The following is a 25053-nucleotide window of genomic DNA, read 5'->3' on the forward strand; positions in this document are numbered from 1 at the left end:
GGCCGTGCCTCCCGGCACCCCCACACCGTGTCCAGCTGTCGGCAGTTCCTGCAGCCGGCCAGGCTCTTTCTTGCCGCTGTGCCTTCCACTCAGAAAGCCCTTCCCAGCCTCTGTTTGCTTCACCTGCTACTGGTCACTCGGGGTTCAGCTCCAGAATAGCACCCAGGTCCCCTGAGCTGCAGCGCCCTTCCTGCTCGTGCGGGGGCCCTGGCACACCTGTCACAGCCATTGCCCAGCGGAAGCCAGTTGTTGATCTCCTGGCCTCTGGAACCCTGGGCTGCAGGCTCCCTGAGGGCAGGGGCTGTACCACGTGACTGTGTATCCCCCGCTCTCGTGGTCTGGGGCTAGGCACACGGGCAGACAGATTTCTTCATTGAGAACAAACTCCTAATTTCATGCTTCCATTTTTGTCCAGGTGGTGCTCTAGAAAAGTTCGAGATTTATGGTGGCAGGGAATCCCTCCCAGTGTGAGAGGCAAAGTCTGGAGCTTAGCCATTGGCAACGAGTTAAACATCACCCATGGTGAGTAGCTTGCTTCGTCCCAGGTTTGGAGAATCCATTTGTCATACCCCCGCCAGCCTCCACCCCCAGCCTTCTGGCTTCTCCTGTCCCCTTTGTGGCCTGTTAGGAAGAAAGGCAGCCGTTGCCGTGAAGCCGTGTCTTGTGAGAGGCCTGGGGACCGTCCTCCGGGAGGCCGGGGTCACTCCTAGCTGCTTCAGTTACCTGGTAGTTCAGAGCAAACAACTGCCTTCTTCCCGATACCGGTCCTCCTCCCTGGACAGATAGGGTGTCAGAGCATCGGCGGGCTGGGGCATGTCAGAGTCCTGTGGACAGCACGTCTTGATGGGCACATGACAGGGTTTCTGTGGAGGCATCCTGTTTGGGGGATTGTTGGCTTTTTGCAGCATTTTGTTCCAGGCACCTTAGAGGGACGGCTGCTGTGCGCAGGGGCCCCTGAGGCACCGGTAGCTTGTGCCAGAGGAGACCTCGAGATGCGTACTCCCCTCTCTCAGGGCTGTTTGTCTCGCTGGATGCCCTGTGTGGTGCACTGGCCCTTGTCCTCCGTCAGCGGCGCCCAGTGGGCTCCCTTCCGCTCTGAACCCATCGCCCAGTGAGACTGTGCGCGCAGCGGGCCATGGACGCCAGGAGCTCAGAGACTTACGATTACGTGCTTGATCGATGGTGGTCTCTACTTCTTCCCTTTCTCCTGGCTGCGATCTCAGCTGCTGAGACCGGAGCTGCTTCCTCGTCGTCTTTGTATTGGTGCCCAGGAAGTGCCTGTGCAATTGACGGTGGCGGTTTTTACCCTGTTGAAGACACTGGAGTTGAAAACAGATTAATTTGGATCTTCTCTGTGTAGCTAGGGCTCGTGTTATTTATTTATTGCCTTTATTTATTTATTTATTTTTAATCTTACAAGACTTTCATCTTCTCTCCATGATCGTGGCCTTGGCCAGGCAGCGGATGGTTACTGGTTTCTATATATAGTGATGTCCTCAAGGCTCCCTTTTTGGCCAACCCATACCAACCAAAACTCTACCTTCTTCATGTGAGAAGATGATGTGTAACATTTAACTTGTAGCAACTGATTTGTTAAAAGCTTCCCCGGAGGTAGAGGTGTGGACAAACTGCTGAGTGATTATCCGGGTCCTTATTCTTGAAAATTTTCTCAACTCTTTCAACGGCCGATTGTGGTACAGGGTACTGTGTGTGTCCGGTTTTCGTTGATGCCTGGGTAGATTTTATTTGAATTAGAGTCTTCCGTGGACCATATCAGAACAGATTAGGCTACACAGCTAATTAATCAGTTACATACCTTGAAAGTTTATCTAAATGTTGATATTGGCTCATTTTACTTAAATCGCATCTTTCTTGAGGAGCTGCCTAGGGTCCGTGGCCCCCGCCAGAGCTGGTGCTCAGGAAGCTGGGGTCCCGCCTGTCATGCTCTCCACTCTGTCACCTGTGCCCAGCCCAGCGCTCTGCACACGACAGGTGCATTGAATGAACGAATGCCAGCTATTGGGCTCTACCTGGTCTTCGTTTTACTGAATATTTAAGCCAGTGTAAGAACACAGATGGTCGTGAATTCCAGTTGTCCAGGCCGGACATCACATTAGACTCTTTGCTTGCACGTCTTACAGAGCATTGACGGCCATCCTGTGCCCCAGACGCTCGTGTGTGGCGGAGGCTGTCCCCTGCCTGACTCTGAAGCCTGCCTTTCCAAGTTGGGAAGGCCTGGAGTTTTGCTCTTAAAGGTTGTGGTTGTGAGACTGGACACTTAACTGGAAGTCAGTGTGATACTAGTTATTAGGGAAGTAATCCGCTGTTAGGGAAGTCAGGCTTGAGCTCTGAAATTGGATTTGGGAAGAAGGTGTGTTTTCTGTCTCCCTCGTCCCCGTAGACACAGGAGTAAAGCCACGGAGATCATATATTTTAAAACCCTGACCCTTTGACCCATCCTCCCGTGAGTCTGCTGGCGTCTGTGCTTTAACTGTCACATACCTCATTTGGGAAGGGGCTCCCTGTGCTCAGGGGCCACGCGGCCGTTCTCTTCTGTCTTCTGCTACCGTGACCGAAGCTGGGTCCCCCTCCTGGAAAGTGAGAGCAGGCCGAGGCTCCCTACACTCTCCTGTCTAATGATGATAGGGTGAGGTTACATTTCACAGTCATACCCTTTTCTGCCCCGGCCCCCTAGCATGCTGGCTCTCAGATCTTTGACGGGGCTGGAGAAAGGTCATTAATCAAGATCTCACCTGTTGGAGCATCATACTGGTAACTACAACTCTCGGCTTATATTTTAATAAAACAGCATGTGCCGTCTGGAAGGCAGAGGTGGTGGTCTGCCTTATTTTCTGCAGGTAACGGTGGGGAAAATAAGGTCACAGAAGTTCTCTGGGTAGCTGCAGGTAAAGTCTTAGTGATCCGTTGGTGCCCATCCGTGATCCGGACGTGGATGGCCGGGCAGCACCGGGACCGGGCGATTTGGAGCCTGCCTTGTGGGGACTCATCCTGGTGGTGCCCCGCCAGCAAGAACCTATAGGTTTTGAAGCTTCTGCCCGTTTTGCTTGCCCCCCTCCCCCCCCCCCCCCCTGCTTCAGGCAGCAAGATTAGGAAGGCTGGGCCGTGGAGGGTAGCGGTTTCATCTTGTCCTTGTCTGGAACCAGATGGGTTTCCGCTGGTCTCTACCCCCCTCCATCGGTCAGATACCCATTGACTGTATTATTGATCTGTGTCTGTCCCGGCGCCGTTTGCTCTGGACGCATAATGAGCGAAAGACCTTTGTGGTCTCGCCCCCGAGGAGCTCACCCTGCTAGAGGCACTAGACCCACAAACAAGTCCGACACGAAAGCATTGTATGGGTGGGTTGTATAATTTAAGTAGACGCCACGCACAGTGGTCTATCGTGTGTTCTTTCTTAGTACCTGGTGGTGTCTTTGGCCGCGTTGGGGGGACTTGTGTACGTGGCTGAATGGGTGTGCAGTCTGTGGTTGAACAGGCAGCAGTGTCCTCTCTGGTTCCCGTGAGGAGACATACTCCCATGTGCATGTGACACTTACCCGGAGGCTTCTCTTCCAGAGCTCTTTGACATCTGTCTTGCCCGAGCCAAGGAGAGGTGGCGGTCCTTCAGCACAGGAGGCTCCGAAGCGGAGAACGAAGGTATATGTGGCTCTGAGTCCCGCAGGCCACCTTGGTCAATTACGTGTGTCCTTATTTGTTACATAACCAACAGAGTTTACTTAACAGGCATGGTGGTTGGTGCAAATTTACAAAAAAACTTCACAGGAAAAGGGATTTTTTTAGAGCAAACAAGTTGAAGAAACAACGTTTAGGAGAAAGCATTTACCAGTTCCTGCGGGGTGTTTGTGTCCAGACGTGCAAGAGGGCCGGTCCTAACCGGGGGGTTTCCTTGATTCACTGTTCACGTGATTTCCGGCAGGCTGGCCCCTAGGGCTGGGCCAGGGTTGCCTCATGCAGGATTATGGGAACTACCCCAGGGAGATGGGGCACTGCACGTTTGCCACACGAGCTTCTGGAATTTCCGTGATGCACAGGAATGATGACTTCGGTTGGTTAACTAGTACCTTGTCGTGGTTTTTTGCGTACTATGAGTGTTGGAGTTCAGAAAATACGAAACTAGTCATCCGTAAACATTTCTTAGAAACGGAACACGAGAGTGTGCCCCGCGGTAACTGCCGCACAGGCTGAGTTCCCACCATTGATGCTGGAGACCATGTAAACGTGTGTTGTTGTTTCCCGGGCCTGGAGCCATTGGTGTATCGTCCTTCGTTTGTCCCTCCCACTTGTTGACGTAAGGTAACACCAAGTCAGGTTTTGATTTCAGACCCTGGAAGATAACTAATGATGACCTAGCATCAGATGGGGCTGTGAGACGTTGCTCTTCAGTAAGAAACTCCACAAACTGTTGGAAGCCCAGAGTGGAGTCTGTTGGCTCACGCCGCATTTGGGCCCCTGTCCCTGTGCAGAGCAGCTCCCCTGTTTGATCCCTGTAAAGCTTCAGAGCCTTCTGATTCTCGCACTTGCTTGCCCCTGACACGTGTCGTGACTCTTGATCTTTTGATAGATGCCGGTTTTTCAGCAGCGGACAGAGAAGCCAGTTTGGAGCTTATTAAACTGGACATTTCTAGAACGTTTCCGAATCTCTGCATTTTCCAGCAAGTAAGTGGTGGTAATTTGTTGCTTTAAGTATGTTTCATCTAAACGTCATGGATGCCAAACCGTACATGTTTGTAATCAAGTTTGAAAATACTAGGGGATTTTGGGGGAGTGGAGGGAGGGCAGTGTCACGTCAATATGTTTTGACTTCACCAATAAGGGGAACTGGTTCTTTCCAACAGACATTTAGCATGGCCATGTCCCTGCTTTTAAAGGCCGTTCTGGCCTCCTTTGGAATGTATTTATGGAGGCCTCGGTAGGTGTGGCACGTGAAGGGCCCCGTGTGCTGTTCCGTCCGACAGCTTCCCCTGGTGCTGCTTCGGTTCTGGGGCCGCACACAGCACCACTCGGGACGTGATCCGGTGTGGTCGAGCCTGGGGTGTGGGGCGGGGCAGGGTGGCTGCAGAAGTCCTTGGCAGCCGCGGGTGGCAGTGAGGGTGGGCTTCTGAGCAGATGGCCCAGGACAGTGTGACACCACTGGGTATAGAAGCCAGCCACGGGAGCCAGGATGCAGTATTCTCTTGGATGGCAGGAAAGAGACCAGTGGGCCTTTCCCGTGGGCTTCTGAATTTGCAAAGACGGGACGCAGGGCTGCCAGCAGTGGATTCTGGAACAGAAGGCCTCTTCTTCTGACAGCAGACATTTACCTGGGGGGCTTGTTGGACCCTCCCGTATCCAGTCTGTTACGGTTTTTGCCAGTTCTGCTTCTGAAATATCCTCGAATCTGTCCTGTGTTCCCGCCACCCTTACTTGGTGCAGATGCCCATCCTTCGTGGGTCGCTGCACCAGCTTCCACACGTGTCCCCGGCCTCCTCCATGCACTCACCTTGGGGCCTGCCGAGCCACCTGGGAATCCCCGATCCCCTTCTGTCAGGTCCATTTCTAGGATCGTGCCATGCACACGCTGGGGATCCAGAACACATGGTTCACCGGCCACCTGGAGTGAGCCCGGCATGCAGGTGTAGACATTAGAGACCCACGGGCTTTGCAGAAACCTGGGTGTGTCCCAGCACGGGGGAGCTGCAGCCAGGGCGTGGGGGAGGTGTCGGGAACCGGGTCACCGAGGAGGGGCTCTCAGGCTGTGCTTGGGGTAGGGACCAGAGAATGGGAAAGACATTCCGGGCAGAAGGAGGAGTAGAAGGGAAGCATCAGAGAGCGGATGGTGCAGGGGATCTCCGCTTCCCCCGGGAGAGAAGCTCGCTGAAGGATCGAACAGAGAGCATGGAGTTCGGTGCTGCGGCCCCTGCTTACCGCCTCCTGGCTGCTGTGGCCGATGCACGAGCCCACACCCTGGAGGACGGGGAGCGTCAGGGCAGTGCTGAGACGCACTTGCAGCGTAGCTGAGAAGGGCGGTGGGCGCGCCGGGACGGGGCCCGGGAGGTGCTGGCGCCTTGCCGACGCGGACGGCCGGCGTTCCCAGGGCCGGTGACCCACAGTGATCTCCCAGAGTCTTTCTCGGGGACTCAGCCTTCTCAACAGATCCGCTGGGCGATTATCGTGGTGCAGGGAGATGTGTCCCGAAGAAGACGAGCTTTAGGGATCTCTCTCGGATGGGGTCGGGGCAGATGGCAGAGAAGTTGGCCTTTTTCTTTCCTCCGGGTTCCTCTGGGTGTGTCCTCAGTCTGTGGTTCCCTCAGCTCCGAATTTTATAACATGTAATATTAAAAAAGCAAAGGCAGTGGGAGGGGGAGAGTGTGGGGAGATGGCCAAAGCACGGGGTTCTAAAATCAGGAGCTCTTATCTTTGTCAGAGAAAGGACACGTAGCATTCGGCAGGGCAGGAAGTCCTTTAAGTGAGAACCAATTTACCTTTAAGGAAAGTTCGTTGTGGCACTCTGGTGTTTCTCAGGTGGTGACCGTCCACACCCGTGTTCAGGGGGGCATTTGGTGCCACCACAGGAGCTCCCTGCCCGCCCCCCTTCTCTCATTTACCCTCCTGCCGTGGGCATTCCTCCCTTCGTTCCCCTGTGATTTGGCAGTGTCTCTTTCACCTGACATTTTCTGTGTGCCGGAATGTGATGGTCGAGGCCACGGCGTTCTTTCTGAGTCACATGCAGTCGCCTGTAGAGTGACTTCCTCGTCACACACGCCGTGTACGCTTTTTAGTCCTCGAGTTAACTGAGGCCGCATGGTGGCTGCGGGCAGGGAGAGCGGGATGCGGGCCGGGCCGGTGCCTTCACGGCATCTTCGGACACACGGACTCCGGCGGACGCGGCTCTGTGCTGGCTTCTGCGCTCACCTAGAAGACCGGAAGCCCCAGCACACGTCTGGGAGGGATGGCCGAACCGGGAGGGTGTCTGGGATACCACGGTCGCTCGCGGGCCTGGACTCTTGGAGGGTAGTTCTTAACGCTGCCGTGCTGAGAAATGCGAAAGAATCCGGGGAAGGGAGGCAGGGAGGTCGGTCGGGACGGCGGGTGGCGCTCACTCCCGAAGAACCCTGGGGCGGGGAGCGGGCGTGCCCGCTGAACTGGGCAGGGGAGGTAGTTACCCAGCGGGAGCCCGCGGAGGGTGGTTTCCTCGGGAGGCGTTCACGCCTGAGCTGCCCGCTTTCTTCCAAGCAGCTTTGCGGGTTGAGTCTGCGGCCTCCCTCGTCAACCGCGGGTCGGCCGTCCGCTTGTTGAGTTGCGCTGTGCGTGGAGAGCTGCTAGCCCCGTGCTTGGCCGCTGCTTGGTCGTCTGTGAACGGCCGGCGTGACCGGCGGCAGGAGCAGCAGCGCTGCCACACGCCGTCGTGAGCACTAACCAGACTTACGCACGTGTTGTTCTCGGTGTGTTGATCCTTCCAGGGCGGTCCGTACCATGACACGCTGCACAGTATTTTGGGCGCTTACACTTGTTACCGACCGGATGTGGGTTATGTAAGTGAACTGTTTCAATACCTTATCCCGTTCTCCTCTACAAAGAAAGTCCATGCTGCCCAGCCCACCTTGGCCGCAAACGTCCGGTTGCGTGCCTTCAGGTTTTCTTTCGGTCGTGGTCGAGGGGGTTGGAGAACCTCGTGGTAAATGGAGTCGCCTCCGTTTTCTTGTAAAGAGATCCAGCCGACACGGCCGCTCTGTGGCATTCATCACATTTTAATTGGGTTTGATTTTCATTTTTGGCACGTGATTTTTTTTTTTTTCTAGCACTACATTAAAAAGATCCCAAGCAGTAACCATTTAAAAGCCATTGCTGCCGTTTTTGTGGCTTAGCAAGTGTGTGTGCGCATGGTCTTAGATTTAACACACTAAGTTAGATGCATGTTCCCACGGCACTGGGACGCTACATTCGGCAGGACAGTACTTCAGATGCCAGATGTGTAGCGGGGGGAGGTCCGTTTATCGTTCTCGTGGGGACGGAGGCGGGGACTGAAGGGGCGTGGGCCAGGCGGCTGATGTGACAGAGCCGTCCGAGGAGGGACGACAGGTCAGGGTCCAGGAGGCTCTCGGTTCAGCTTCGGGCGGGTGGGGGGGGGGGGGTGGCTGTGTGGGTCTTTCTAGCACGAGGGTGGGTGTTGACGGTTCCTCTTTCGGATGAAAGAGCAGCTCAGACTGTGGGGCTACCGTGAGTTTAACCCCCTTCTCTGCTTCCCTCAGGTCCAGGGCATGTCCTTTATAGCGGCAGTGTTGATCTTGAACCTAGATACTGCAGATGCCTTCATTGCTTTTTCTAACCTTTTGAATAAACCCTGTCAAATGGCGTTTTTCCGAGTGGACCATGGCCTTGTGAGTATCTTCAGCGTATACGCCCTGGGTACCCTGTCCTCACACAACCCGCGTTGCTAACCATTGCGTCAGAGGGGAAGGGAATGTGTTTTCCAGACGTACGGTTAATAGTCATGTGTATGTATTTCTTGTTGGTATGGGTTTCTGAATACATTCTTTCAGAAGTATTTCTGAAAGTACATTCTTTAAACAAGGGAGGCGGGGTGGCTCCTGCCCGCATGTGTGCACTTTGTGGCACAGCAGAAGGCCGGGCGCGGGCTCCGCGTTGGGGTCTGTCAAACAGAACGTCGCACCATTCACCTCCGTTGCCGCCCACTGTGACACCGGGGCCCCGCTTCGTGCAGTGCGCTCACCACGGAGAGGAGACGTGGTGAAGACCAGCTCCTTGATTCGACACAGGCTACACTGTGTAGACATTGCTGTAGGCACAGAATAGGTGGAAGGAGCTGATAGGAGTCGCCCTCACCTGCTCCTGGGGGTGGGTCCTCTGCGTGGCGCAGATGAACCAAGGCTCGGAAATGAAAGGACCCATCGGGTCACGCAGCTGGTGAGTGGAAGGGGCATGAGCTCAACCCGTTCTGCTTCCTAAGCCCGTGGGCTTTCTACGGCCCGGAAGAAGAGTCGCCCATTCAACGAGCCCGTTGGCCTTTTAATGGGCGCTGCCTGGATTGGCTGATAATTTGCTGATGATTGTCACCAGTACTTCTAGACCAAAACGATCTGATAGTTTAGATCAGCTGGAGAATATTTCTTCCTTAATGTCCTAAGGACTCTGAGGGTTTCTTGCTCAGGCAGCACGTACGTTTAAAAAAAGAAGTATTTCACAACTGCTGCACGAATGGCGGCCTGTAGGACGTTGACGAGTCCTTGTGGAGGGCAGTTCGGTCCTGAGCGTCAGTAGTGGTAAGTGGCATGGGTGTCTAATTCTGCTTGTGAGAACCGTTCAAAGAAAGCCCCGTTCCGAGAAAGTCACAAGCACGGACAAAGCATTACACACAGGGATGGTTTCACGTAATTATTTATAGCTGTGATAATTTAAAATTATCATGAAAATGGAAACAGTTTAAAAGGGAGTTTAGGGGGAGACAGAAGGTTACTTAAAATCTGGCAGTAGAAACAACAGGTGTTGGCCAGGATGTGGAGAAAAAGGGCACTCTCTTACACCATTGTGGGAACGCAAACTGGCGTAGCCACTGTGGAAACAGGTTAGAGGTTCCTCAGAAAATGAAAAACAGAATTACCGTATGATCCAGCAGTTGGACTACTAGGTATATGACCACGGAAGATGAAAACGCTAACTTGAAAGGGTACACGCACCCCCGTGTTTATAGCGGTGTTGTTTATGGTAGCCAAACTGTGGGAGCAGCCCAAGTGTCCGTCGACAGATGAACGGGTAAAGAAAACGAGGCGTGCGCAGTGGAATATCACTCAGCCGTAGAAAATGAAACCTTGCTACTTGCAAAGACACGGATGGAACGTGAGAGTACGATGCTCAGTGAAACAAGTCAGAGGAAGAGAAGGACCGTGTGATTTCACTTGTGTGTGGAATTTGAGAAGCAAAACAAATGAACAAAGGGAAAAAGACCAACCAAGAAGCAGACTCTCCACTGTAGAGAACAAAGTGGTGGTCACTAGCGGGGCGGGGCGTGGGGAGATGGGCGGAGAAGAGGTTCTGGGGGTGAGGAGTGAGCTTAGCACCGAGTAACGTGCAGCATCGTGGAATCACTCACTGCACGTACCTCTGAAACTAATCCAGCACAGCGTGTTCATGTACCGGAATTAAAATAAATGAATGAAAAGTAACGAAATCTGGCAGCACACCAGTGCGGTACTGATGTTTGCAAAAAAGATTGTACCGTGGAAGAGTTATTGAAGATAAAAAGCTAGTTTTCTTCAAAAGTATCTGAAATAGAACACGGGCCGTAACAGCTACCATATTTAACAATAGAAGGAAACGAACCACAACATTGATAGTATTTACGGATGGTCCTCTTTTGTTTCCGTACTTCTTAAGATTTTTGTACAGACTTTCACCGTCAGGAAGAAGCTTTATATGTATAATAAAATGATTTATATTTAAATGTTTCCTAGTTTTGAAGATAAGACCCCAGGTTTCTGTTTAGAAACCTGTAATAAAAACCGTACTTCAGAATTTTAATTTAGGGGGGCAACTGGGTGACTCAGTCATTCAGGCATCTGACTCTTGATCTCCAGTCAGATCATGATCTCAAGGTTTGTGGGGTCAAGCCCCGTGTCGGGCTCTGTGCTGGTTGTAGAGCCTGCTTGGGGTTCTCTCTCTCCCTCTTTCTCTGCCCCTCTGCTCACATGTGCTCTCTTTTTCTCTCAAAATAAAAAAACTTAAAAGAATTCTTTTAAGAAAACATTTTTTTAGCTTAGGGGCTCCTGGGTGGCTCAGTCAGTTAAGCATTTGACTCTTGATTTCAGCTCAGGTCATGATCTCATGGTTCGTGTGTTCAAGCCCCGTCTTGGGCTCTATGCTGAGTGTAGAGCCTGCTTGGGATTCTCCCTCCCTCCCTCCCTCTTTTTCTCTTTTTCTCTTTTTCTCTCTCTTTCTCTCTCTCCCTCCCTCCCTCCCTCCCACACACACCTATACACTCTTTCTTAATATAAATAAACTTAAGAATTTCAGCTTATATTTTTAAGGAAAGATTATGGAATCATAGTGTTGAATGGGGTCTCCCAAAAGTAGCCCTGTGGACCTTGGGGCCAGATAGCTGTGGGGGGGTGGGGGGCTTCCTGTGCCTCAGGGGAGACAGGCAGCATCGCTGCCAGTAGCACCTCTCGCTACTGTGACATCAAAAATGTCCTCAGACATCGTCAGATGTCCCCCTGGGAGGCTGGGTCCTCCCCTGCCCCCGTTGGGGCCCACTGGTTTATAGTGCATCCTTCCCTTGGGTCTCAGAGTGCCATCGCCCTCATGCATCCTGCTGGTAAACGGGACAGAACTGGGCTACCAGGCTCTGGTGGGTAGGGTTTCTCATCCAGCTCTAGCTGTTCGTTCTGTTCCTGTGCTGCTCCCCTGCTCGGTGCACTTTGTTTTCGTTCCAACCCGCTAGGGGCCGGGAGGCACATGCCAGTGGGGTACAGGCCGTGGCTGCCTCCCGCTGCGTGACAAGGGCAGCGTTTCTAAGCCAAGTGGCGTTGCCTGTGCCACATGTTAGTCTCCTGTCCCCTCTGGATGCGCTGGGGTTGTGAGTGAGGGACGCACGCTGCCTCCGGTTCTTTCAGACGGTTAATCGGTTCTGCTTCTTAGAGAAGAACAGTGAGCCCACAAAGACCCCACCTTCGCAGCACAGTTCAAGGCCAGCCTTGCCGCACACCGATGGCAAGTTAGTGACCGCTCTGGGCTTCCGTTCTCTTATCTGTAAGTTGAGGAGATGCTACAGTGTAGCCAGTGATGCCCCTGTGACGACTAGAGAAGGCGCTGATGTAGAAATTGCCCGAGCCCGGCGATGAGTTCCCCGGCAAGACGGGTTAGCAACTGCGCGAGAAGACCATTGTATCCTGAAAGCGTTAAGAATGTTGACTTTCTTCTGTAGATTGCAAACCTGTGCTGATAATCGGTTAATTGGTACATTTCACATTATTTCCCCAGATGTTGACCTATTTTGCTGCATTTGAGGTATTCTTTGAAGAAAATTTGCCGAAATTATTTGCTCATTTCAAGAAAAACAACTTAACTCCAGACATCTACCTAATTGATTGGTAAGACTGAATTTCCTATGTGTTTTCTCACCTTATTACTACCTATGACTCTGACTGTCCTCCTTTATTCCCTCAAGGGGAGAAATGGTTTCCTGGACCTATTTGCTTTCAGAGCGCCATGTGTCCATTCATCAAGCGAGATGTCACTAAGCCCCAGGTCTGTGCTTGGCTCTCTGCTGGGACCTAGTGACGAGTGGGGCGCGAGACACAGTGCTCTCCCGTCAGGAGCCCTGTCCGGAGGGAAGGCGTGTGTCCGTGGGCAGCTGTGCCGCGCGTGGTGCGTGCTGTCTGTTAGGAGGGCGAGATGGACAGAGCCCCGGACCCAGGCTTGGGGGTCACAGCGCACAGAGGTGTCCCACGAGTTGGAGCCCAGGCACGATGTGGGCACGCGGTGGTCCAGAATTAGCAGGGCCGTGGCCGTCCATTCGGTGATGCTGGAGCCTAGAGCCGAGGGTGAGGGGGGCAGGTGAGAGAGGTGGGGAGGCCAGGTCGCGTGGGTCTTAGGCGCAGGACTATGGAGCCGGCGGGAACGCTTGCGGGCTTTTGCTTGGGGTAAGGACGGAGGTGGGTTATATCTGGAAGTGAGGCTTAGGTTATTGGGGAGCCTGGGGGCAGGGACAAATGCGAAAAGACCAGTGCTCGAACTGAGGCTTCAGAAGCTGGGGGACGGTGGGGAACGGAGAGACCGGGAGTGGAAAGCTTCGGGTCCCCGAGAGAGTTGGTGTGCGTGTGTGAGAGAAGGCCGACAGTTGTCCATCTGGTGAGGGGCACGACTGTTCCAGCAGCTGAGGTCCGAATCGGGCCAGATTGGGCAGTGAGGCTAACGGATTTGGCTTGGCCGCAGTGATTTTGAGGTACCCCCCGCACATCTGAGTAGACACACAGATAGCAGGTGTTAGAGAGTTCTGGGGTTCACACGGGTGGATGTGGCTGCCTGAGGAGGGGGTGGCGTGTCACCCCGGAGAGCACGGTGTCCGGGGGCAGACTTGTGGAGCGGAGGTGGGAGGAGTGTGGTTCTGGAACGCTCAGCCCCGGTCCAGCCTCTCCTGTTACTTGCCTCGTGGCCGTGTGCTGGGCATTAACCCTCTCCGAGCCCGTTGTCTCATCTTTCGCCTGCAGCGATGAGCCTTGTAGGGCCTTAGAAGGTGATGCCACTGCCCGGCTTACAGAGGGGCTCTGCAGACGAAAACGATGTCACTCGGCCCAAAGGCCCATTTGGGCTTCAGCACCACTCGCGTAGTGAATCTAAAACTGTTGGTAACGGATTTGGAGCTGGTCTGATTTTTGGGCATCTGAAACGAGGCTCAGGCCCTGAGATAAGGCAGACTTGCCTGCCCCCTTGGGAATGAACCGTTGGGATTCTTGCCATTTGTTGCCTCCACCCTAAACCCCGAGACTGTTATTAGGACTCTGCTGAATACTCGCTGGAAACCAGGGTTTGGGGGTTGGAGCTTGTAGCTGGTGTCGCTTCGGAGTAGTGAGCATCAGGCCGTGAAGCGACCCCTGGGGTGGGGGCGCTCTGGGCTGGCCTATCGGGCATGTCTCGCAGGGCCCCCGTATTTAGCAAATGACCTCTTAGTCTCCCCTCTGCACCCCTGCTGGTGCTGCCACGGGGCTAACCGTGACTTCGCCCTGGGAGGGCGTGGGGGTGTGTTGGGAGACAGACCAGACCGGAGTCTTCAACTTCTGCCTTACCTGTTTTAGGGCCCCAACTCAGATTCTTAGGATTTCAGGCTGAAAGCGAAGTTTGGAGAACACTGTCCTGGAACAGTGTCTTTCAGACTTTTTCACCCTGGCTCGCAAACAGGAATTATTTCTGTGTTGTGATGCGGTGTGTGGCCACGTGCCCAGAAATTCGCTCTGTATACAGGACTGAAACCAGTTTCAGACAATACCTAGCCCTTGTTTTGTGTAAAGCATCCTGATATTTCCTGTTCTGTTCTATTTATTTAAAAAAGTGTTGGGGCGCCTGGGGGGCTCAGTCGGTTGGGCGTTTGACTTCGGCTCAGGTCATGATCTCGCAGTTCATTAGTTTGAGCCCCGCGTCGGGCTCTGTGCTGACAGCTCGGAGCCTGGAGCCTGCTTCGGATTCTGTGTCTCCCTCTCTCTCTGCCCCTCCCCTGCTCATGCTCTGTCTCTCTCTGTCTCAAAAATAAATAAAAACATTTAAAAAAATTAAAAATAATAAAACAATAAAAAAGTGCTGGAGGTCACCCACTCTGATTGATTTTACAGTGCACTAATCTTTTTTTTTTTTCTTAATGTTTATTTTTGGGAGAGAGAGAGAAAGCGCAAGTCGGGGAGGGACAGAGAGAGAGGGAGACACGGAATCGGAAGCAGGCTCCAGGCTCTGAGCCATCAGCACAGAGCCCGACATGGGGCTCGAACTCACAAATCACAAGACCATGACCTGAGCCGAAGTCGGACACTTGACCGACTGAGCCGCCCAGGTGCCCCCACAGCGCACTAATCTTGACGGGGTCAGCAGGGGCAGCGTAAAGAGCACCGTCCTTTCCGAACAGGACCCGTTCGTTTCTCCTCTGTCTGGAGGCAGTTATGATCCAGGTGGGGGCAAAGGTCAGGGGCACCATGTTGCCTGGTGGCAGGGCCTCCCACACAGGATTTCCCTTAACTCTCAGAACAAACTCTTGGAGCGAATTGTGACACGTCTGTTTTATAGAAAAGCGAGGCTCAGAGAGGCAGCGTGGCCTGCCCGAGGCCATGGCTGGCTGGCGTTCAAACTCAGGTTCCCGCTCCAGACCTCGTGCGCTGTCCCACGGAGTCCTTCTGAGGGACTTTGTGGGAAGGCAGTGTCACCCGAGCGTCGGGTCCCGTAGTTCAGGCTCCGGAGATCGCGTCAGCGTGCTGATGATGTGCCTGGGGAGAGGAACGCCTGGACCGGACTGTCCGTGACGAAAACCGAAGCCAGTGCAGGCTGTCTAGGTGCAAAGGTAGCTCAGGGATTCCACTCCTGAGACCGTGGCGATGGGTCCTGGTGGCGCCCGATGCCCTGGTGAGGCCCCTGCTTTACTGCTTTCTAGAGTAAGGACCAGGTAGGACGTTGTGTCTGCGGCTGCAGCAGGGGCTGGGAGGTAGGTTGACTTGAGCACAGGAAAAGCCACGTTTTCCGGACTTCCCCCTCGCCGTCCACGGTTACTGATGGTCTGCGGTGAGTCAGGGTCTTGGCCGGGTGCTCACAGGTAGGAGCTCAGGTCGGGAACAGGGCAGGCGGCGAGGAGGAAGCCAGGGGAAGAGCACGTCTTGTTCAGGACCTGCCCTCGAAGCTGACGCTGCGGAGACACTTGTTTTGTCCTCACGGTGTCCGGGGCAGGCGTAAGCACATCTTAGCCCAGAGGAGGCCCCTGAGGCCCCTGCCTGGTGTCACACCTGTAGCGAGCGGTCCAGGCCGGTCGCGCTCAGCTTTTGCCTTTTCAGTGTGTCCTGCCACCTTCCCAGAGCCACATGCGCACCCATAGCAGTGGGGCCGCACCTGACGTGTGCTGTAAACCGGGGTGGACCTAGGCTTCCGGTTACTAACTGCCGGAGGACGAAGGCTCTCTGGCCTGTTCTGTGTCCCAGGGTCGAGGGCCCCATCTGGGTTGGCCGGCCGAGTGTCCTGGGTGAGCTGTGTGGGCACTAAGAGGACCAACTCTTCCCTGCCACGCTGTGCACCCACCGGAGGCCAGCTGGGAATTGTTCCCGCTTTATTCCCAGGATGGTGTCTCTGCACTGCGATGATCACATTCTAGCTTAGAGGCCGTTAACCTGGCGCAGTTGGAGAGTCATTCCTCCGGAATGTTCTTTTCTCTCCTTCTACCCCTGCAGCGCATGCCTCCTTCCATCACAGCCCTGACCCACTCTGAGGGCATCTTTTGTTTCTTGCTGTTCCTGCCACGGACCGAGCTTAGTCACCTCCGTGTGGCCAGTGCCGGGCCCCGTGTGGGAGGACAGACACGCGGCTGTTGAACTCTTCAGGCTGTTCCTTGTCGCTGTCGAGTGGCAGAATTCTCCAGAGACGTGAGTGGGTTTTGCAGTAATCTCGGATTAGTTAACGAACCCACAGCACAGTCCGCGTCATGATTAGCGTCCGGGGGTCCTTGGAGAGCCCGTCGTTACACCGCAGCTCTACCTTGAGGGACAGGCTCAGGGTGAAGTTAAAGTTGGCAGATTTTAGTTTCTGTTGCAGCTTGTACTCGTTTATTTGTGGATGTTGACTTTTGGGTGACAGGTCAACCTACGAGCGCCCCAAGAGCAAGGCTTGCCTCGCTGAGCTCCCAAGTGCCCGGGCTAGCGTCTGGCGTGCACCGGGGCCTTCATCGGTGTGTGTGTTTGTGTGTGTGCATGTGCACGGACGGGGAGGGTCTGAGCCTGCGGTGAGAAGCCCGTTCGCAGGAAGGGCCTGCGCAGCCCGCGTGTCACCGGCACGCCCCCAGCCTGGCCGCACACGGAGTCTGTGGTACGGTGCGGGGCTCCCGTGGTTTGCCCGGTGCCTGCCAGGCCCTGCTGGGGGCTGGGACGTGAGGGCCCAGTTAGAAAGTGCTCTGGGGGCACTGAGATGGACGTGACTGCTGCCAGGATCGGGCCGGGGATCGGACTGGTTAACTGAGTTGGAACAGAGCCTTAAGTAACTGCCTCCCAGTGTTTAATGAATGCACGTTATGTTTGGCATTTTAATGTATTTAATCCTCACAAAATCTAATCAGGCTAAGTGGTAGCTCCTCATTTCTCAGCGTCTGTTCTAGCTGCTCGGCCGTCTGTTACGAACACGGGGAGTGCGTGGTGAGGTAGGGGGTCGGGGGCAGAGGCTCGTAGGCCTAGGAGAATCTGGGCACAGCTGGGAATTGGGGCCTTGAGGGTCTCTGGTTGTGGCTTCCCTGCAGCAAAGACCGCTGGTGGCTCTTGTGCCTCGGGCTGAGATACACTTCTCCACAGCCGCCCTTTATCTGCAGTTTCCTCGTCTGGAAAGTGGGGCTGAGGATTGTACATCCTTGTGGAGTTGCAGCGAGGACCAGTCGGATAAGCCGTGTAGACCGTAGGAAGCAGCACTCAGAACAGAAGTCCGCACTCCCCGCCAGCTCTTGCGCCGGGCCCTTGGGGCTGGACCAGGGTCAGGTTGGTTTCTGAGAGTGAGCCTTGGCCTCCGTGAAGGCTTTGGAAGCAGTAGAGCCCCTCCTCCCCCTTCGGAACCCCCTTGCTTTCCTGCAGGCTCAGACGAACAGTTAGAACACACATCGCAGGGAAGGGTGTTTTCTGGAAGTTGGGAGGCCCCGGAAGCTGGCCTGTTCCTTCCGCACGTCATGGGGGAGACGGATGCACAGAGGCTGTGTTTGGTGTCCTTTATAAGCCTGCAGCCACTGTAGTTCAGCAACACAGAAATAACGTTAATTTGCGTTCGTTGAATTTATACCTGAAGTTAATCGTTTTTTTGTAAGTTTATTTATTTTGAGAGAGAGAGAGAAAGAATCCCAAGCAGGCTCCATGCTGTCAGGGCAGAGCCTGACTTGGGGCTCCATCTCATGAACTGTGAGACCCCGACCTGAGCCAAAATCCAGAGTCGGACACTTCACCGACTGAGCCACCCAGGCGCCCCTGAAGTTACCATTTTTGGTATAAAGTGCCGTCATGCTCAGTGGTCCAGAGGAGAAGAAGCCTTGAATGCTCTCTGGCTACCACGGGGAGAACCCTGCAGCCGTCCTGGGCAGGCCTCGGGGCCCTGTCCCTCGTGCCCTCCCGGGTCGGTGCAGGATTGGAGCAGGAGGAAGCCGAGCGCACTGGGCACAGTGAGAGCCCACGAAAGGCTGGAGACGGGAAGGGCGGGAGGGCCCTGTGCAAACAGCAGCCCCCTTGTTCCCGCTGCTCCGACCCGACCCCGACCCCGACCCCGACCCCGACCCCGACCCCGCTGTGGGGCCAGGGCAGAGGCTGGTGGAGTGGGAGCTGAGCGCGTGCGCTCTTGAGCTGCGTGAGCGGTGCCTGCTGAAACGCCCTCTGCTGAGAGGCAGTCAGGGGAGGACCGTTTCAGTGTCTTACTCACAGTAGGTGTTTGAAGCTAAGTATGGTTTCAGATCCAGGCAAGCGTCTGCGAGTGTGGGGTCGGTTGACACTGGCGCAAGGCCCCTCTCCGTGGGAGCCGTGCTCCTGCAGGAGGGGTGGGAAGAGGGTGAGCGGACAGAGGTGTCGGCCCTGGAGCCCGAGGGGACGGAGCCACGCGACCCTGGGCTCGAGGGGCGAGGGGCTGAGCCCCGGTTGCCGAAAGCCTCAGAATCCACCAGGCTCAGGGGAGGCATAGGGCAGACCAGGGGGCCATCTCGGGGCTGAGTGTGACGAAGGAGTGCGTGGCTCTCTGCCCGGACCGTGCCGTCCCCGAGACTCTGCGGGCCGAGGTTGGTGACTGTTGGGAAACATACGGGGCTCAGCGCCAGCACCGGGCAACAAACCAGGCCAAGCCCACGGTCCCGGAAACGGCCTTCTAAGAGTGAGAGGGGATTTACGAAATGTTGTCTTTAAAAGGCGCGTTTTATTTTTTAAAAAAAAATTTTTTTTTTTTCAACGTTTTTTATTTATTTTTGGGACAGAGAGAGACAGAGCATGAACGGGGGAGGGGCAGAGAGAGAGGGAGACACAGAATCGGAAACAGGCTCCAGGCTCCGAGCCATCAGCCCAGAGCCTGACGCGGGGCTCGAACTCACGGACCGCGAGATCGTGACCTGGCTGAAGTCGGACGCTTAACCGACTGCGCCACCCAGGCGCCCCAAAGGCGCGTTTTATTTAAGGTGTGACGTTCGGGGCCCTGATGATTCTGGGTCTGCACACGAAACGGTGAATGATGTGCAGTGTGACTCAGCCCACTTTCCTACACGGGAACGTGTCGGGGATCAGTTCAACGTTTGTCATTCTTCCCTGTCTGGTGCTGGGACGCTGCCTCTGTTTGGTACCATCTCTGCACAGACTGTCGCCAGCCCAGAGCCCTCCTGAACTCCAGGTCCTAAATAAAGGATGAAATCACTTGGCCACTTGGACATCTGACGCTCAGACCGCGTGTGCTCACACTCACCTCTTGACGTTGTTGACGCAGCCAGAGACCCCACGTCTCCTTAAGCGACAGCTCCATCCTTCAGGTTGCACGGCTGAAACCCAGCGCCCTTGACTCCTCTGTTGCATTTATCCACCGCGGAGACCAGAGTTCCTCCGCTTTGGCCGCCTCACTGACCTCGCCTGGGTGGTTTCAGCGGCTGCCCAGGAGGCCCGTGTCCGCGACGGGCACGTCTCAGCACAGTGGACAGGGGCCTCGTCTGGTCAGACCCTCCGCCGGTTTTGCCTTGCACGTAGGATAAAACCCAAAGACCTCGTAGCCGCCTGTAAGGCCCGCCCGTGCCGGGCCCGGGTCTGCACGGGCTTCTCCGTGGAATTCTCTCCTCTGCTCTTTCTGCCTTCGGCCCAGCGGCCTCCTTGTTCCTCCTCGACCGTGCCAGGTTCACTCCTTCCTCACAGCTGGGGACACCTTCCTTTGGCTGGACACCGTCCAGACCCCGTCCCTTGGCTTGTGGCCTCTTTTTCAGGGCTTTATGGACACGCCGCTTCCTCGTCCATCCTGTTGAGAAGTGTGTGTGTGCATTCACACGTGTGTGCGCATCCAGGCCGGCAGTCCGTGTCTCCTACCCCTGCTTGTGTTTGTTCAGCGTCTGACACGCTGGGTACTTTATCCCCTTTGCTCCAGAGGGCGGGGAACTTTGTCCCTGTGTCTGATGCCACGTAGCCTCGTCACCAAAACGCAGAGATTGGCGTTTAGCAGTAGGCTCAGAGGTACTTAGCTTCACGGACGGACCGATCTGCTCAGCATCAGAAGGGCTCGGGTGTGGGCAGTTTCCGCATGCAGCAGCGGAAGAGCCTCGTACGGATGGACGCGAGGCCTCAGCAGGGGTGCGTGGCGGGTACTGGCCGTGGCGTTCCTGATCATTCAGATGTTTACTTTTACAAAGCTCAGGACGGCTAAAGTAGTTTGTGGAGATGCGCACGTGAATCTGAACCCAGGGATGTCACGTCAGATGCATTTTTTTCGTTGTTACTCCGCTCTCTGCCTGTTGCTTTGTCCGTTTTCCGATAATTTTTTATTAAGACGCCGCTTTTAAGATGTCAAGGGTTTGCTTTCCAGGAGTGAACTGGCAGGTAAAAGAGTATCTTGGAGGAGGTCAGTTCTGCACTTTTTTTATAGCGTTAATAATGTACACTTTGTAGGTAGAACTGAGAATGTTCTCTAGATTCAGACTAGAAACAAAGAAATCTCTTGGATCTCATGAATAAATAAACTTTAAAAAAAACTGGGGCGCCTGGCTGGCTCCGTCGATGGAACGTGTGGTCTTGATCTCTGTAGATTAATCTCTATAGAGATTACTAACAATAAATAAATAAACGTAAAAAAGTCTCTCAGATCTTTCTTTAACTATGTTTTCTTGACCGAATGATAAAATGGTTTTCCGTTTTTGAGATGTTAACAATTCAGGCTTAAGTCTTGTTGTGACTTTAAAAAACAAAGTGTCCTGGGGCACCCAGCTGGCTCAGTCCGTGGATGATGTCAGGGTTGTGGGCTTTCAGTCCCACATTGGGCATAGAGATTACTTAAGAATGAAATCTTTAAAAATAAATAACCAGATAGATAAACGTGTCTCGCCCGGTACCGTGTAGAGCAAGCAGTCCGGTCGTTTAGGGCATGGGCTTTGGGGTCCGGTTCACAGCCTGGCTCTGTCACTTACCGGTGGCAGGACCTGGGACTCAGTTCCCTGTGGTCAAATGAGCTAAAAGAACCCGTCTCCCAGGGTGGTTCTGGCTGTTGAGGGGGGGGGGGTGCTTGTGATGTGCCCGCTGTAGTGCCCGGCACATAGTAGGTCCTCAGTTTAAACCTAGCTCTTGTGGTTTGTATGAGGTAGGGCCTTTCTGTGACACTTGTCTGCCTGTCCCATCGTCTGGGCCGAATGAAATCTAAATTGTTATGCCTTCCTTAAAACTCTTGTTAGAGTTTGGTAGCCTTGGATATTTTGGGGTCTTAATTAGCACGCTCTTTTGCATGCACGCCCCGGACTGCCTGAAGTGTTCCTCTGGGCTCTGGGGGAAAGGCTGTTTCTGGGGCTGAGCACGCTGCCACGTGAGAGTTTGGAGTTCACTGCAGACAGGAGAGCCCGTGCGCGGGAGCCTCGTGAGCGTGTTTGCCAGGATGGCACAAACTTGCGGTGGCATCTATCATAGGAAGCAGAGTCCTGCTGTTGGAGGCTGGACGTTACTCTCTGACCAGGGCAGCGCCATAGTCTGAGTCCAACACTGGAGCCCAGGTGTCTTCACGGGCCCCGTGTGTGTAGAGCTGGCACGGGCACTAAGGGAAAACTGAAACCGTGGGCGGGCGATTCTCCGGGAGGGACAGGGGACGTGCCCCAGCAACTGAGAAGCCCCACTTCTTTGTCACATTTTTTAAATTTTTGAGAGAGAGCGAGAGCAAGAGTGAGCGAGGGGCAGGGAGAAAGGGGGAGAGAGAGAGAGAATTCGGAGCCCGGAGTGGGGCTCGAACTCATGAACCCTGAGATCGTGACCTGAGCCGAAGTCGGGCACTTAACTGAGCCACCCGGGCGCCCCGAGAATCCCCACTTCTGATGAATACCGCTGCTGGGGAGGAGGTGGCGAGAGCTGCTAACGTCTGGGACACTAGAGCAGATTGGCGGAGTGCCGACTCACTTACCTACTCGGCGGAGACGGCCGGGTGCTGTGCCACATGCTCGCCTGGAGGGAATTGGCCAGGGTCCCTGCTCTTGAGCGTCTCCGTGGGGAGCAGCAGGGCAAACACGAGTTATAAGCCCCAGGGTCAGAGGGAGCATCTGGCTGGTCCTGGGGGTCATCAGACGTCCTGGGGATGGCACCCGGGCTGCGTCTCCCGGCTGAGGGAGGAGGGTGGGTTCACAGACAATCCGTTTGGCCTGCGTCTCTTTGGATTCGCCTCGCTTTGTGACACGGGCACTTTCCGGGTTAGAAATGCTTAAACCCGAGGATGCAGTTGGTCACCCAAGTTGGTATTTGTTGGGTAGTTTGGATGGTAATTGTCACAGTATTTTAAGATAGTGCCTGCGCGCTTCACTTTTTCTTTAACCTGATGGTTTTCGTTAAGTACAAGATCGGTTTCTCGTGGAAGAGTTTGCTTTGTTCCTTCACAGACTCCCAGGGGGAGAAAGTACACAGCACTCTTGAGAAGTAACGTGCACGTGCCTACACTGGTTACAGGGTTCTGTTGACTGTTTTGATTTCCCTGAGACTCTAAGCTCTTAACCTTGGGTCCAGCGCCTTCCACAGAGTAAGCACATCGTCGATTCTCGATAAATACTTGTTGAATGGATGCAGTCAGAGTCAGCAATGTAGAGAAGGTACAGAGAATCTGCATGAAAGCCGATAGTGCTTTTTTAATAAAATCGGCCTTCAGAATGAATGCGGGCCTCGACCCCCGCACCTTGTGTCTAAGTATGAACATCACTGACTCGGGGTGTTCTTAACGAATTAGGCCTGGATTCCGAACTCACTCTTTGTGCCATCCAAAACCTGAAAAACTCAAAACTTTTTTTTCCAGGATCTTTACCTTATATAGTAAGTCTTTGCCCCTCGACCTGGCCTGTCGCATATGGGATGTGTTCTGTCGTGACGGCGAGGAGTTTCTGTTCCGCACGGCCCTGGGCATCCTGAAGCTGTTTGAGGACATCCTGACCAAGATGGACTTCATTCACATAGCCCAGTTCCTTACGAGGCTCCCAGAGGACCTGCCCGCGGAGGAAGTTTTCGCCTCCATAGCTACAATTCAGATGCAAAGTCGAAACAAGAAGTGGGCTCAGGTAAACGGATCCTTCGTTCTCTTTTCCCTGCAGAGCAGTTTGGCTCAGTAGCATGACTGAGGAAGTTCATTGCTGCCTTTTGAGAAACCAGCCCTCTCTAAAGAAAGTCCTCCTTGGACTTTCTTTAGAAAGTCCTCTTGGATGAGGAGCCTGGGTTTGAGGCTGGGCTCTGCCACGGGGGGTCATCGGATGGACAGGTGGAGGGGCGGGTAACAGAAGCCTCTCAGCCATTCTGCAGTGGTGCCGGGGGGCCACTGTGCTGTCCACAGGTTAGAAGGCATTTTGTAAACCAGGCACCGCCACCACCACCCCCACTGCTGTGCTTGGCGCCGGGCGGAAGGGATTGTCCCCCATCGCTGATCAACAGACGAGACCCACAAAGGCGAAATGCTTGCCCTCAGCGGAGGGCAGGAGGGCTGAAGGGTGGCTCCCCTGGGCTGTGCCCTCTGGCCCTCTGGTGGCTGAGTTGGGGGAGTGGCTGAGCTGCCCTGTGGGAGCAAGTCCAACCTGGGCCTCCTCCTTCTAGATCCCTCTCACCTCCTCTGGACGTCCCGTCTAGGGTTGTCCCCTGGGGGATTAGCCGGTGTTGTCTGGTTCCAAGTCTTTATTGGGCGAAAAAGGAAAAAACAAGCCTTGCTTCTTACAGGCTTATTTGAGCCTTACAGGCTCAAAGCTTGTCTGAGCGGCAGGTCGTACTGGGAAGTTATCTGTGGACGTTTCTACTCCCCTGTGTATGCCAAACAGCACATCCCTCATTTACCCTTTGTGTTAGTGGGAGATTTCAACGATTTTTTTAACGTTTATTTGTTTTTTGAGAGACAGAGAGCATGAGCAGGGGAGGGGCAGAGAGAGAGAGAGAGAGGGAGTCACAGAATCCGAAGCAGGCTCCAGGCCCTGAGCTGTCAGCACAGAGCCCGACCCGGGGCTCGAACCCATGAGCTATGAGATCATGACCTGAGCTGAAGTCAGACGCTTAACTGACTGAGCCCCACCCCCCAGGTGCCACCTTTTTTTTTTTTTTAAGCAATTTTTTTAATGTTTGTTTATTTTTTGAGAGACAGGGTGTTGGTGGGAGATTTTAAATCCATATTAGAATCAAATAGATCACAGACCCTACATCTTTGTCAGCCAGTCAGTTTTCAGATTTCTAACAGTCTCGAGTATCAGAGTGGCTTTCCAGTTGGTTTGAATCAAGATCCAAATAAGGTTGGAGCCAGCTGCCACGTTGCCGGTAGCTGAAAGATCTTTTTAGTGTTTTGTTTTTATTTTAATATATAGGTTACCCCACCTCTTATCCCTCCTTCTGTATTTATGGAAGAAATGGGGGCATTGGATCTACAGGGTTTCCTAGGGTCTGGATCTTGCTGGCTGTACCCTTGCAGGGGTGTTTACCGTGGTCTTCAGTACGGGCTGTTTCCTGTAAAGTGACTGTTCGATCCACCGGCTTGGTCGTGTTCGGGTGTTTATGTTTGGTCGTAATACTGTGAAGGTGATCAGGCTCCAGCAGCCTATTTATTTTTATAACAGTTCTATTGAGATGCAGTTTATGTACCATAAAATTCACCCTTTTGAAAGCGTACAATGGAGTACATCGATTAACCACAGGGAAGTTCCCCTGTCACCTGGGTCCGCTGTCCTGGCCCTTGAGCTGGCCCTTTCTGTCCTTGCCGCCCTGTGATGTGTTCGGTCTGGCTGGCAGACTCCCTTCCCGTCTGGCTCTTTTGGGAAGAAGCACGGCTGTTGTGACAGGACCTTGGGCAATGCCATGAGGTGCTCCCCTGGTTTTAACTGGGGGCGGGGAGAGGCCCTGTTTTGTGCCGAGGGTGATGGGCTTTGCATTTCTGAAATGCTGCACACGTGCTGCCTTGCCGCATACGTGGGTGAGCCTTGAAAACCGTGTGTGGTGTGTGAGAAGGCCAGACGCTGAAGGCCACGTGCCCTATGATTCCGCTCGTAGGCAAGTCCAGGGCAGGTGAGTGGTTCCCCAGGCAGTGGGCGAGATCGGGCAGGGTAGCGGGGACGGGAGTTCGCAGGGTCCTTCTTGAGGCGGCGAAGACGCTCTAAAGCGGACCGCGGTGGTGTCGCCCACG

General features: G+C 54.3%; 1 protein-coding gene across 7 annotated transcripts in view; it reads left to right on the top strand.

Moving 5' to 3' along the window:
- Positions 1-25053, top strand: part of TBC1D14 (TBC1 domain family member 14) — a 106789-nt gene that overhangs the window by 79929 nt on the left and 1807 nt on the right. For 4 of the 7 annotated variants that reach the window (XM_042936983.1, XM_042936978.1, XM_042936979.1 and 1 more), the window contains 7 exons: positions 416-522; positions 3577-3657; positions 4583-4677; positions 7461-7532; positions 8250-8378; positions 11995-12104; positions 22705-22963. In XM_042936983.1, coding sequence (XP_042792917.1) covers positions 416-522; positions 3577-3657; positions 4583-4677; positions 7461-7532; positions 8250-8378; positions 11995-12104; positions 22705-22963 — 853 coding nt within the window. Of the gene's footprint in view, positions 1-415; positions 523-3576; positions 3658-4582; positions 4678-7460; positions 7533-8249; positions 8379-11994; positions 12105-15929; positions 16408-22704; positions 22964-25053 lie in introns of those variants that run through there. The other 3 variants (XM_042936982.1, XM_042936980.1, XM_042936981.1) reach the window with 3 other exon arrangements.

This window comes from Panthera leo, chromosome B1 (assembly GCF_018350215.1).
Source record: "Panthera leo isolate Ple1 chromosome B1, P.leo_Ple1_pat1.1, whole genome shotgun sequence".
NCBI lineage: Eukaryota > Metazoa > Chordata > Mammalia > Carnivora > Felidae > Panthera > Panthera leo.